Source organism: Poecilia mexicana, unplaced genomic scaffold, assembly GCF_051168715.1.
Source record: "Poecilia mexicana isolate PSO_F unplaced genomic scaffold, ASM5116871v1 scaffold_4, whole genome shotgun sequence".
NCBI classification, from domain to species: domain Eukaryota; kingdom Metazoa; phylum Chordata; class Actinopteri; order Cyprinodontiformes; family Poeciliidae; genus Poecilia; species Poecilia mexicana.
Window position 1 is genome coordinate 11,862,428 of NW_028263373.1, and position 15,371 is coordinate 11,877,798.

At 39.1% G+C, this 15,371-nt stretch overlaps 1 protein-coding gene across 2 annotated transcripts in view; it reads right to left on the reverse strand.

The window, feature by feature from the left end:
• Window positions 1-8,565: 8,565 nt before the first annotated feature.
• Window positions 8,566-15,371, reverse strand: part of tle5 (TLE family member 5, transcriptional modulator) — a 38,120-nt gene continuing 31,314 nt past the window's right edge. Inside the window, exon 7 of one of the 2 annotated variants that reach the window (XM_014967078.2) lies at window positions 8,566-14,104. In XM_014967078.2, coding sequence (XP_014822564.1) covers window positions 13,880-14,104 — 225 coding nt within the window. In that variant the 3' untranslated portion in view covers window positions 8,566-13,879. Of the gene's footprint in view, window positions 14,108-15,371 lie in introns of both variants that reach the window. The other variant, XM_014967076.2, reaches the window with a different exon arrangement.

Below are 15,371 nucleotides of genomic sequence, written 5' to 3' on the forward strand. Positions count from 1 at the left end.
TTATTTGATTATTTGTTTTGTAGGTTTTTCTTTTTCATTTAGTTTTAAATGTAGCCTACGGTGACATTTACTTACTGCAACAAAGAGCGAAACTTCAAAGAAAATAAAAAAAGAAGCATAAAATGATTTGTTACTCTGAGTCTGTTAATTAGGACTTGGAAAAAAATGAAGGAAAGAGGTTGTGCATAATAAGAAATGCTTCCTTGTTTATGCGGTACTGTCTCTGTGTTGGTAAAGGTAGACATGACATGACATGCACACTTCATGCAGAAAGAACCCAGACCAGGATTCTAATTTCTCCACCAAGTATCCCCGATAGTTTCTTTTTTTATTATTATTATTTAAGTTTATGATCTCTAATGGATTGATGTTTTAGGTGTACGGTAATATTTGTGGTGCAGAATCCTTCGCTTTGTCGTCTTAGTGTGTTCAGGTTAATAGAGTCTCTGGGGGCCTGAAGACCTTTTAAAGGTCCTGCAAGACAATCGGCCTTGTAGATTTAACCCTAGAAATTGAAATGTGTTTTAATCCATTATTACATTTTAAAACATGCAATGTTTACACATTTATTGTACTGTCGGCTTTACTACATGAAAAATGGCCTAGAATAGTACATTTTTGACTGGTACATCCTTCCTAGATATGATTAGAAGACCTGCATTATTGGTACACGTTACAATGATATGAGAACAACTTATTTATTTTTTGTAAACTTTCATTTGTGTCTGTTTAGGCTGAGAGTCAGTTAAGACTGGCAGATAAAAGCATCTTTATATATTGTATAATGTATATTTAGAAAAAAAATAATTCAATTGTGATAGTCTGGACTATTTATATGTTAACAGACTGCAAATAAACATGACAGTCCACTATCGTAATCGTATTTGAATTCGCTAAATCGGTTCGGTTAGAAAGCGAAGATAAAGCTGCTGGCAAACTAAAGACGATCTTTAGATTCAGCTGACACTCTGCTGTTTAGACAACCAGAAGGGAATATTACTCCATATAACGATGCATTATGAATGGATTTAGATGCAGTAGATGTTATAGTGGCCCAGCTACTGACCATGTCTATTCTTGTAAAATGTTAGAAAAAGGCGTGGAAGAAAAATTGCTCAAATATACAGAAAAATAACGAGGAGAGGAGACAGACAGAATAGAGGAAAACCTTGTTTCTCCCCTATAGCTGCTCAGAGGAGGAGGAAGAGGAGGATGAGGAGAGAGATAGGGAAGAGGAGGAGAAAAAGGATGTGGAGGAGGAGGAAGATTATGGAAGGCTGCAGATGAAGAGAGATGCAAAAGAGAGAGGAGGCTCATGCTAAATGAATGTAGCTTTTAGCATTAGGGAGTTGATTCCTCTGCTGTGTCAGTATTTTGTGTGTGTGTGTGTGTGTGTGTGTGTGTGTGTGTGTGTGTGTGTGTGTGTGTGTGTGTGTGTGTGTGTGTGTGTGTGTGTAGGTGTGTGTGTAGGTGTGTGTGTGTGTGTGTGTGTGTGTGTGTAGTAACTGACTGAACACACAGCATGAAAAAACACAAGACAGTCAGCATATGTTGAAGTGTTTTTGTTTGCATATTTTTTTCAGGTTTGTGTGTAAAAACCATCAGTAGATGTATTTATGCTGAACGTATGATCTAAAATCTCCTGGACTACAGTGTGCTGGAAAAAAGATGAGGTGTTTTTTTTTTTTCTTTTTCTTTTTTAGGGGTACTGTCACTGGGATTGGAAGTGACAGGCAGGAAATATCAGAGGCAGCTGGGTAACAGCCCACTAACCACACAGGGGAGGGCTCGACACTGAACAACATTACCTGTGGGGGCAGAGACACTGCAGAGAAAGACAGAGGGGAGGGAGGAGTACGCGCAGAAGAAATCAAAGAAGAAGAAGAAGGGCATGGCAGTATTTTTTTTGTCATCTAAATACTACTCAGCGATCCTGAATGTCCAAAGGTATGCAAGTACTGTCCTCCAGTATTGAAATCCCTTAAATCCCTTTTTTTGTCATATTGCAACTTTATCATTTGCAATACTGCACAGCTCACATAACTGAATGGAGACAAGGGTCTTACTGGGGGTTTTTTTACATCTTCACTATGAAATTCAGATGAAAGCAAAAGGTGTGGTCAATGAATTACGCTATTTTTTGTTGTGCTAAATATTTCAACACTTTCAGTTAAGATTTTAATTCACAATTGAAACTCTAAAACTAAGAAAAAAATGGCAGCCATCTTCAAGGACCAAATTTATATCAACCTTAATTTGCGATTGGAGACCAGATTGTAAATTACCCACAAGCTACACTTTGAACACCAGTGATGTAGAGAGGTTGTTCAGAGAAATTATGAAAAAAAAACATCCTTCTCTCCAACCAACCAAATGAGGCTTTACAAAAAATTACCACCAAGGGGTGGCAAAAGTGTAAAGGGTGTAACCTAAACACGCTGATTGATTCTTAGCTACAGTTTCACATCTAAAGCTAAAGTCATGCATGGCGTCAGTCTCTCCATGGTGTACAGGAGGGTCTAGTGACTGTGAGAATGGAAAAAGCCTTGACAACTTAGCTGGGAGTTTTGTTTTTTTTATCAAACCATTGTCAGAGACAGACAAGAACCAGTTGGGCTGTAGAGACGTTCAGCAGAGTAGAGGGGAGACAAAGATAGATGATGAGTAATGGAGATTCGGCATGAGCGGTTATGAGTCAAACACGAAGACGGGGATGGGAGATGAAAGATCTAAAAAGTAGGAAAGAAAAGAAAAGAAATTGGGTGAGCAGATGAAGAGAATGGAAAATGAGAAAGGAGACAGAGGTTAGAAGTGTTTTTAAAAAAATAAAAAAAAAGATGGAAATATCAGAAGGCGGAGAAAGATGATATGTGGAAGGTCAGTAAGAAGAGAAATGTTGTATCTCATATGGATCTGTTAAAGTCTGTCCCTGCGGCACACAGAGCGATCACACACCAAACATCAGCTACTTCGCCTTGCAAAAGTATTCAGGCCCCTTCAACATTTCACCAGGATTTTTATTCTATAGACCGGCACAAAGCAGCAGAAGTGGAATGAAGACGTCTTCAAAGTTCGTTATGAACAAAAATCTAAAAGGTGGGGTGTTAATTTCCATTCATCAAAATCTGAGTCAGTGATGTGGAACAGCGTACAGCATTGCACATCTTGAATATACTTTTGAAGTTTGCTTCCATTCTTCCCACTGAATGAATCTCCTTCAAGGATTTTCCTGATTTGGGCGACATGGGCAACCTCCCAGGGCGATATCTTCTGGGGTATGGTTTGCCCCGTTCCTGGTGAAGAAAAGCACTCCAACATCCTGCTGCTGAAACTACCATGCATCTCCCTGAACAGTGTGTAGTTTTCCCTCCACAAATAGCATTTTGAATGTAGACTAAAAAGTTTATTTTGGTCTTTGTCAAACTTTAAACCAAACTATATATATATATATATATATATATATATATATATATATATATATATATATATATATATATATATATATATATATATATATATATATATATGTATCCTTCAATGCTTATGTAATGTGAAAAAGTTCGAGAGGTGTAAATGCATTTTCAAGACGCACTACTTGAGACAAAATATAAAATATAAAATCGCTCACGTACATGTAAACTCTGACGCTCTCATTTTTTGGCTCTCTGTCTCAGTGTCAGAGCGCTGGATGAACGGCTTCCCAAGGTGCATCAGCATGTCAACATGGACGGCTCAACTGAGGCCAGCGGAGATGGACGGACAGCAGCGACAGATCGTTGGAACGCAGCGGAGGAAAAATGAAGATTAAGAAAGGAAGGAAATGAATGTGAAGTGAGAGTGAAAAAAGAGGAGCAAATGAGACAGGGAGAAGAGGAAAGAGAGAGGAAGGAGAGTGATGGTGATGGATGAAGGTAGGGAAGGATGGATGGATGAGGAGATGCGCGAGATGGAGATTGACAGCCTCCTTTCCGGGGGAACGGGTGAATAAACTGGCGCAGCAGGGTGGGAGTTGGGGGAGGGGAGGGGGTGAAGCTGTCAGATGGAGAGAAAAGGAGAAAAGATGAAGAAATGGAGTGAGAGACGGAGGAGGGGAGGTAATGAGAGATAGACTACGTCTCGGTAATCAAGCCATAAAGGAGAGCCGGAGCGAGGGAGCGAGAGGGAAAAGACGAGTGGGCTCTGAATGAGTCAATCATGATTAATCAAGACGCTTCTTGCTCTCCGTCTCTGTCTCTCTCTGTCTCTCTCTTTCTGTCTTTTTGCTCAGACTCATCATCGCTGCAAACACACAGACTTGTTTCCCCGTGCAGACATGCCATCACCACTGCACACCCTGGCAGTTTACCAGCGTCTTCAATAAGGTGCTTTTCAGACCTGTGGGCTCCTATTCTTCTACATCAGCCTTCTCAAATGAAATGATGGGCTCACCATGGAGCGCGAGGTCCAAATAAAAACCAAGAGCCGGGGGGAGTCGGAGGGGAGAGGGGAAGGAAAGCAACACAAACTTCTTTACAAATGCTATAAAAACTGCACCAAGTGGTGCAGGCTGCTGAATTTGGAAGGCTGGGTCCCGTTGATATGAGGAAAACTACCTCCAATAAAGCTGAAGCCCTGAAAGACGATTGTGTTCGCCTCATTAATTCAGTTCTTTGCTTTGCCTGCTCTCAAAATGTCTCGTCCTGCAAAAAGGGAAGCAAAAAACGTGTCTAATCTGCTGCTCCAATATTGTGTTTGGCAAATTCAGACGTCAACATCAGCAACAAACAAACCAAAGTTTTCATTAAGACAGGAAGGAGGGAATCAGATAAATTACCTTCTAATTCACACTGAGCAGTAACTGAACCGTTGGGCTTAATTGGCGATGTTTATATAATGTGCCAGGGAAAAAAAAAAGAGCTGGAAGAAGTTAAAACTGATCTGAATGCAATAAAGCACCAATAAACCTGTCAATGGGTGAAGTAACGGTACGTCTGCTGAGATATCGGCTGATGTTTTGCTTCAAGGTCGGGATTTTTTTTTTATGTAATGGATTTAAAAAACTGAAATAAGTGAGAAAAAAAAATCCAATAATGAAGCATTTATCTACAGGGTTATATTTCTCCTATCTCTACAACTTCCACATCATCCAGGTAGTGGCTGAAATGTGACCAAATAAACTCTGACACAGAGAGGCTAAAACATTATCAGTTCTTCTGCTATGTTGTACATAAACACAGCTGTGTTTTCAGGTAGCTGATAGATTAGAGATATGCTTTGTGAAAATCAATATTTTATTGCCCACACAGGTGGATAGTGATTGGTTTCCACTCAACAAAACACACATCATTATTATTTTAGGGAAAATAAAAATAACGCTGGAAATGTCTCGGATACGACACTCAAATTATAAAAATATCACGTATGAATTATTTATCTGAAATTTTTAAAGTAAATTAGATGAAAATATCAAGTAGAGAAAAAAAATCACCATGTATTTTTAGCTCATCTGCTGTTGCAGAAGAGTTTTCCCACCGTCTCTTTTTATAAACGATTTCAAAAACATCTCAGGTTCCCTCTAAAAGTCCCGCCTGCTTACGAACCTGATTCTGTGGAGATAACAGCTCAGCTTGGCTTTACTGCAGCAGAAGACAATGTTTTCTCCTCTGCCACTCTCGGCTGCGCTTCTCTTATGTAGTGAGAGAGAGAGAGAGAAAAATTATATCTGCCTGACTGCTGAAGATAGACGCTGTAAAAACAATCAATGCCTACATGTAACACATATTGAGCAAAATAGGTGCGACTCTGGTGCAGACTGCAGATTACAGGCATACTGTCTGAAGGACATGAGGATATGCAAGAAGGCCTGCTTCTGTGCTATGTAAGATAAAAACTAATTGTAACAGATGTTTAATTCATGATTTTAACACATAGGAATCATAATGTTTTATATTGTAATAATATAAAATTAATGGTTTCGGTTATAAAGGCCCAGGTATACCAACACCTACAGAAGATCCAACTCCAAAGAGTCCAAACTACACAGACATGATGTGTGCAATTATTTGTCGTTATCAATCAGACTGATAGGCGCTTTTTGCGTTTTGTTTGATATTTTTTTTTTTTTTTTTTTTTTTACTGACAAACTTACTTTGGGTTTGTTTTGTCTGAGAGAACTGAAAATGGACTTGAAGGTTTTACCTCACAGGATAGTAATAATTTGCCACAACTTAAACAATTGGCTCGCCTGTTTGAAATCGGCAGGCACAGAACAAAACATGACTGGGATACAAGTAAATTCGCCACCAGGGGCAGCATAGAGAAAAGATGACAACTCGGCTGTAAACACTGAAGTATTGGTGATCAGTAATGAGAACTACAGTCAGGAAGAGGTTCTTCAGAGAGAAAACATGAGGAAGGTTGAGCTGACTGAGCTCAATCAATTCAATCTGGCAATCCAGATTGAATTATGTCAATTGTTTAGCAATAAATAAATAAATAGAGTATTTTGCAGGTGTTTAGGAGGGAAATTAATTCTCTGTGGTATCTTTATATTTTGAAACGTCATTTGTTATTTTATTTGATCTTTTTTTTTTTTTTTCCCCATTTGCCTCTTGATGTTATCAGTCTGGTTTCTCCTGGAGCATATGTGGTACTTAAAACTCCAAACAGTACTAGGCAATGAATCATTATTGCCCTCCATTGTTTCTAATAATAATGTGGTTATAAGAGTTAGTTAGCAGCTATGTCAAACATTACAGTGGTTACTGCACTAATAAGACATGTTAACTGAGTAAACATTTTTATTTTTCAGTGGATTTGGAAGTGCAGGTTCTGCTTCTTCCTGAGGTTCTGGAGACTCGGGAAGCCGTATTTTGTTGCCCTGAAAAAAATATGGGTTAGGGGTAAAAATGAGGGCATAATTTTGGTGCTTAAGGCTGTTTTTCATAAAACAAAATGGATAGAATAAGAAAGGGAAAAATAATTAGCTTTAATTCATTGTAGGTTTTGTGGCCTTTATTCACATCTCTAATTTGCTTTGTGGAGTGAAGACAGTTGAGAGAAACCTTCCCTCCTCTTCCTCTGCTGCTGCTCGTGAGGAGTGGTGTGTGTGAATCCTCAGACAGAAAGAGAAAAAATAGGGCACTTTCATATTTATTTAAGTGTCAGATCCAGAGCTGTCTGTGGGGAGAGAGAAACAGAGAGGAAGGGAGGAAGAGAGGAGGAAGGGCTGCAACCACAGGAACTCAGAGGGCTCACAAGCCTTCCTCTGTTTTCTCAATCTCTCACACACACACACACACACACACACATCTGGCTGCATGGACTCAGAGAAAAGGCAAACAGCGAGAGGAGGAAACGTGTGTGTTTACGTGTGTGAATGAAACAAACCCAGTCTCAAGGCCGAAGGCATGAGCAGTCTAAATGGCGATCATGTGCAGGTGCTGATTGGGTCGTGATCCATTGTCTCAGAGATGTCACATCAGTCCTGGGTACGTGCAGCACAGAATAGATAAACCCTCATCAGTGCAGTTTAAAGAACAGGAAGCCCCCTTTTTGCTGTGACACACATACACACGCACCTCAGTAATTACCTGCCGCCTTCAGGTCATGGCAAACGTAAAGCAACACTTCCTCCTGGTGGTCGGGCTGTGAACTGCAGTCACCCTCGTTAGGCTCCTGATACCCATCATGTCTGTTCATAGATGAAGTATACGGTGTCGAAAGCGCAGATCTCATGTCAGGTGGACTCAAGAGATCCAAGACGGGTTATTTGGTCTCAAGCTCAACAGAGCCTAGAAACGCTGAGCAGATGCTTTCCAAATGTGCAGATTCTGATCGTCAAGAGGTAAACAGGGGTTTATCTCTGGCAATAAAATAAAACCTGTTAAAAATTTAGAATTTTTTTTTAAATATTAGAAAATAATTAAATAAAAATTGGGCCACTCTTGATGGTGCGGTCTAACCACTCCACTGAAAATATTCTTGGGGCGCCGCTGGGTCTAAGGTGACTAGGGATGTACAATATTGGATTTTTGGTCAAAATCTGATATGTCGGTATACCAAAACTCGTTTGGACAATAACCGATACCAATATCGATATCTTTTCCTAGACCTACTTACTGAAACTACATGGCTTTCTCTACTGTGAAGTTAAATTACTGCATTTGTCAAAGTAGCCTGCTACCAAATGCAAATGGTAAAAATGAGGTTGAAAATGATGAAACACTTTCAACTTGGATTATGTTTAATGTTAAATTTTGTCATGACATTTGCTCTAAGACAATAACACTCAAACAGTAGTGCAAATTTGACATTGTACCGTCACCGATGATGCCTGTGTCATACAAAAACAACAGCTTTTATATCGGTGAGTTGACAGAATGGCCGATGTCCGATATAAAATTTTACAGCTCATATCAGCCGATACCGACACCATGCTGATAATATCATGCAACCCAAATTAGGACATCTTTTTTCCTGAAGAAAAGACATCATTTGATGTCAATGAGCTGAAACAACAATGTACGTTTAAACAAATAAGTCCGTCCAGAGGAGGATTCCAGCCTCAAATAAAACCACTGACACTTTATGATTGGATTGACTTTATTTGTAAGGCACCAGAAGTCCTTCCTTACTGCAGAACATCTCATTATTTATAGTAAATTTTTGTTGCACTTTTTTCTTTTCCTTTTTTTTTTTTTGGCTTAAATGAAGCTATGGTTTCAGACACACAACATGTTTTTTTTTTCTGTCAAAGTACACACTTTTTTTGTTTTACATTATACACAAAATAAGTATTTAAAAAAAAGACCCTTTACAAAGCTCAAAATGCTTACAATGTTTCACTCTATGAGGGCGAGAAAGTCGGGGGGGGGGGGGGAGACCGAGGATGAAAAAACGAAGATGGGGGCTGGGGGGTGCGGGGGTCAAAGGGTAAAAAAGGTGAATGTACTGCAGTTTTTTTTCCCCCTCAGGTGTCACATCGGTTTTTGTAACACAACACCACAAGAATCATTCAGGACAGACGAGAGAAGATGCAGCCATATACACATAAAGCTTTCTATGTATAACTGTATAGAGAGGCAAGCGCCTTTGACTACTTGAACATATACATAGAGTTTCATTTAATTATAACAGGCTTTGAAGTTCTCCTTCTAGGTTATATTGAGTACAGTTTGAAATAAACGGGGAGGGAAAAAAAATCAAGTGCATTGATCACAAAATTTCTCAAAAAAAAAAAAAAAAAGTCTCTCCACTAGAACAAAATCAATTTGTTCCCTGCAGACATGCATTGACGTGTTTTGCTTTCTGTCTACGCATCTGGGCATCACTATGACAAGTGAAGGATGTAGCAAGATACAAGCAACATGTGAGAACTTGCTGCAAGCTTATTTCACAAGCATGTGAAGAAGTTTCGATTGGTTCATCACCCACTACTAGATCTGTACACCTGTTTATACACAATGTGCTATGTATATACATAGATATACAACTGCAGGCTTAATTAAAGAAAAGGTTAACCTTTGGAGACATTCAGACTTTGTTGGACTTGTTTGAAAATCCCATGTGATTTTCAATTAAGTCAATTTTGACCCTTTCTACTGCATCAGATGTCCAAATGAGTCTCCATTTTTGTGGAAAAGTCGTTCAGTAATCTTACCAGAAACCATACTGTGGCTTCTGCAAAGACAGTGATTGGTCGAGCCGTTCAGCTACTAGAACAAAGGGAAGTGTGTGCGTTTCTGCAAAGTTCAACTACAATTTCAGTTGTTACAACCGAGATCCTTATTCCTGGGGGTCCAGCTACCACAGAGCCAAACCTTTCTGAAAATTCAGAAGTGTTTGAGTTTAACTCTTAAAACCTCCTGGGAAAGCCAATATTTATAACTGCGGCCTGGGTTTAAGTGCAAAAACCCTACACAGCAACAATTTATGCACACACTATTGTTTTCTGATTAGACTTTTCTCAAGCGAGTGTGAATTCACCTGACATATATACTTGGGTTATATGTCAGGTCAACACTGCATTCAAACGGCCCTATATAAAAGGTTTTTAAAAAAAGGACGAGCATACGGCAAATATCAAAAGTCTACGCTTCTCCAAAAATCTGGTTTTTTGGGATGTAAAACAATATGATGGCATAAATCATTTAAAAATGTTTTAATGAAACATATATCATGTCCAATTCAACTGAAAAAAAAAGCTTTTTTCCAGAATAAAACTCAAACTAAGAAATAAACTGCTTGTCCAGGTGTGCACACCCTTAAACCAATAAACAGCAAATCTCAGGCGATTTGTTTACACCAAAAAAGGTTTCATTGGAATATTCTGCTAGTTTGAATCCTCAAGATAAAGCTGTTATTTTCAGCACAGATGCAGAAATCAAAAATGTGCAATTCAATAAAGGTATCAGTCAGGAGAAGAATGCAAAAAAAAAAAAAAAAAAAAAAAAAAAAAAGGAAAAACCCCAAAGAATGACAAATGCACCTAGGTCTGATGAAGGCTTTAGAAAATATGCTGCTTACATTTCTCCAAAGTTAGTTGTATGTTTTGAAACTGGCCAGGGACTGGGTTCAGCAACACCAGTGAAGCTACTGGAACCTCTAGTGAATATCTGTTGTGCTTTAGGTAACTAAGAAGATGGGTTGCAAGACAGAACAGAGAAAAACATCCAAGTCTGGATGAAATCTACTGGGATTTTGTTCTACAAGACCTAAAGAGTCCTGCAGAACAAAATTTCTGGGCCACAACTCCATTTTGGCAAAACACCCCAAAACTGTACATCACCAAAAGACCACGGGTGCCTCATGGTTCACCTTTCTTCTGACTAGATTCGTCAAGGCATATGAAATTTTGAACAGTTAAAAATACCACTCAGCTTTGAGCCAAAGCCTTCCAACGACTGCCTGAAGGCTGAAGATAAAGTATCACTGAGAAAGAGCTTACCAAGACAAGGACTTCACCACAAGAAGACATATGTTTTTGAATAACCTAGACAGCATCTGAAACTAAGTCTGACAAAAAAAAAAATCTTAAGGGTAACCTGAAGAGGGCTGTGGAAAAGAACTTCTCTTATAGAGGAGGAGTTTTGCAAGGTGGAAGCAACTCTTGGCTTGCTGAAGGACTCCTACCAAAGACACATTGCTAGGCTGGATCCAACCGATGCTTCAGCAAAGGGTGCACGCTTACTCAACCACGCTTTTGCATCTTAGAGAACAAACTTGCAATTTAAAACATTTGGGTTTGCTTTTCCGTTGAACCGTACAAGATGTTTCTCACAACGGCAATAAAACGTTTTGAAATAATTTATTATGGCCTTTATATATATTTTGTTAGTCTGGCTATTTATCGTTTCTTGTGCTAAGGGTGTTAAGGTGAACAGCATATCTCCCCACTATGTGACACTTTGTACTGAACAATGTTAAGTTGCCGCTCCCATGCATTAAGTGGCGGGCAGTAAACATACCACAGCTTTTTCGTTTTAAGTTCATGAACATCCTTTCGCCTTGAGGTTTAATCTGAGAAAACAGATTATTTACGACTCTGTTTTCATCAAGAGATAATTTAGAGAGCCACACAAACTGAGGGACAGCATGTAGAGGTAAACATCCACAGTCCAGTTCATGTACAATACGTTGGTACGCTCAGAGCTAATAAATAAACTATTCCCCATCAGACTTGGCCTGTACGCTGCCGTTGTCTTGTCCTTGGTTCTTGTAGAAGCAAAAACCTTAGGAGGATTGTTCAAAGGCGTGCGCTGCCCTCTGCTGTCAAACACACACCACACTCCCTCCCCTTAGTGTCTGCTCCAATATAAGTGCACATTAAATATGAAAAAAAAGCTGACAGAGGAGCAGAGAACTGAGGTGGTTTCAGTTGTTTCGCTTGCAGTTTAAGTTACCACAGCTCTGATTGATGATGCCTCTTGGTTAAGGTACTGGGTGGGTAATCTAATGTATAGAACCTGGCAAAGGTACAGTATCAATACCCCTTAAAATGTTTTTCATAGCCAAAACAAATCAGTCAATAATCTTTATGTGCAAGGAAAAGGATATATAGTTGTTGTTTTTTTTTACATATCCTAAATTGTGAGTTGTGCATTTGTTTTCAATCACCTTGAATTAATACTTCATAGAAACAGATTTTACTGCCATTACGTCTGAAAGTCTTTTGGGATTCATCTCTACCAGCTTTGCACATGTGGACAGAATTACCATGCCCGTTTTTCTTCGCAAAACAGCTCAACATTAATCATATCACCGAAGAAACACAAAATCTCGGCAAGTATTTTTGTCTAGTTTCTAGTAGAAATATCTTTGTACACTTGAAATAAAACAAACTTCTACATCTTGCTAAACAGTTGGTTTTGTCTTAACTAGTTTTTTTTTTTTTTTTCCCCCTTTATAATAAGACATTTTCCCATAAGTGAAAAAAAATCTGTTTTTGTAGTCTAACCCTGCTTTAATCCCATTATTAAGTGTAATTTGCCTTAATTCAGTTCTGGTGTTAATGTCAAGGTGGTCTGTTTCTAATTACTCCCAGCTGATAGTTATTGGATAAATATAGGAAGGACCACATTAGAGACAATTTGACACCATTGAGGAAATGCGTAAAGAATAATCCACTCTATGTAATATACTCATAACACATTTTAGTCAATTTCGCATATGCCTGGGGAAAAAAAACAACAACAAAAAAAAACTTATTTTACATAAATTGGATAAATTCAGACTAAGAATTTAAACTTCCCTACATCTTTCTCCCCAACTCGTCTGCTGTGTTCACTGGTCTTCATGGCGCTGTATGTTCACTAATGTTCTGTTTTAAAAGAGATTAAATGACCTACCGGTGCACTCTGTTCACTGATCAGGTGACCTCTGAAGGTAAAAATAGCTACATTACATTATGTGTAGAGGCATTAGAGACAAGGGGTCTGAATACAAATGCACACCATATTTTTCCAATTAAAAAAAAACAGGAAAATAAAAAGCCATGTGTCATTTTATTTCCACTTCACGATTATGGACTAATTTTGAGGCATTGATGTCTGGGGCTGTAACATGAGAAAATGTAAAAAAGTTATCCATTTTCATAATGTCAGGAAACAACTAAAATAATTGAAATAAGCGGCTTGTTCCCCCCCGCCTACCACTTCCCCAACACCAGATGAATGTTACATTTTGAAAAAAAAAAAAAACTTTGAATTTCCAGCTGGTGAGTTCTTGCATGGGAGGAGAATTTAGAATCAAAGTATTTTTCGGTGAAGGCTGCGGCATGAGAGGAGCTTAAACATTTATTTCATCTGTGACGACCCACTAAACTCACAGCCCACATAAAACTCAAAACAAATTCATGCAATTTTAAAAAGTCCAGTATATATTAATAACAACCTTATTTTAAGTGACTGAATTTTGGAAGGAACCTGTGTTGATGTTTGTCATGGATCTCTTTGCTTGCTTGTTTCAACACCAGCCGAGGGATTTATGCAGTCTGACGGATCAGTCCTGCCAAACTAGAGGAGGAGCATAGTGGGAGCAAAAGAACCTGGACTAAAGAAGAATGCAGAAACTAAAATATAAAGATGGCAAATCAAAAAAAAAAAAAAAAAAAAAAAAAAAAAAAAGCTATCCCTAAAGTGAACAGGGAAAAAGTCCATCTTAAACCAAAACAGAAGACATATAAAGAAAAATCTACTATTATTTTAATTTAGTTACTGTAATATGAGTGCCAAAGCTTTTCCCAGAAGGGGATAGGTTAGGGGTCTAAAGCTGAAGCTGCGCTGAAGAAAGAAACCCCATGTTGAGTAAGGTCAAAAAGGGGACAACCACGGGCGAGGCTGCAGGGACAGATCTGGGAATTCATGTCTCTATGATAAAAGAGCCGGCATGGAGACGAGACCTAATCAGACTTGTCTCCGTCCTCCTCACGGTGGCTGTCCACGCCGTCGCGAGAAGCCTTCTCCTCCTTGGCCAGCTGGGCCTGGGAGGCCAGCAGAGAAGACAGCGAGAAGAGACCGGAGGAAGTGGTGACGGCTGGCAGCGTTGGCTGGCTCAGGCCCAGAGGCAGCGGGGTCATGGGCAAGGCCAGGCCCTGAAGCTGGGACAGCTGGTGAGCCTGGAGCTGCTGCTACAAGGAACACAAGCAGGTGGGTGAGAGCCAACACAAACAAACAGAAACGAGCAGGTTATGAAAAACAAATGATGCAGAAGCTCAACGAAAGCCCCGCTACGTGTCTCGAGGTAAAAGTGCTGATATTTTAGGATTCACAAGATCAGCCGCATAACCCTGCAGATAACTGAGGCAGCTTTTAATAAAATCAAACGGAATCGAAGCTAAAAACACAGAACAAGTGCAGCAGAACACAAAGGAACGGCACAATTAACATAGTTTTATTTATAGAAATACTTCCAAGCCTGTGTATTTCCATTAGTCTGCAGAGACGGGCACCGCGAGACGCATTCAGTGTGCCTCATTCTCATGAGTCACCTTTAAACTTCAGGAGACCGGTCTGCACTTTCAGCTATTAATGGTGAGAACTACATTCAGAAGGACAAAATGAGATATTTCCATCACAGACACAGGCCTGAGCACATAAGGACTCATTGTATCTTAACCAGAGGAATTAAAGACTGTAAAATAAGGTAGCTTCCTTTTAGTGGCATACGACTATTTCATTAATTTTGGGTAGTTGGCCAATGTGAAACTGATGTTATCCACCAATCTCATCTACCTCCACAAAGGTCTGAAAATGAGCTACTGTCCCCTTTTTTTTCCCTCTTTTGCAATCAGTGATGGTCAGAAAACTGCAAGTTTGTGCAAAATCTTCCGGCTTTGTGTTTATAGCAAACGTAGCTCTCAGATAATTGATATTCTATCAATCTACTGGGAAAAAAAAAGTTCATGATTTCCATCACAACAACGTTTGATTGAAAAAGTTGCTTGTGGGTGATATCTGTGGTTTTGGGATTGAAACTTCTTAATTGTAGTTTCTTAATGACCTGACCGCCATCACTCCCTCTGTACCTTATAAAACTGTTTATGTTGCATTAAACAACAACTGCCAAAAGATTCATTACAGGCATAAAGAGTCTGAATCATAATTAGCTAACATTTAATGCAGAACAGTGAGCTTTCCGCTTCATGCATATTGTGCTACTGTGATAATATAAAATTGCTACACAGAGTTCAACCCTATTAAGCGCAAGTCTTATGCTGACATGCAGAATACAGTCCACAAATTTCAACATTCTTGCCAGACAGATCCCTTGTCAGAGCTTTGCTCATATCCAACACCTACATCTGAAGCATGAAGCACTAAGAAAAAAAAAAATATATATATATCCACCAAGAATGTTCAATCTTTATTTAGTGCTAGACATCGTTTTCTTCA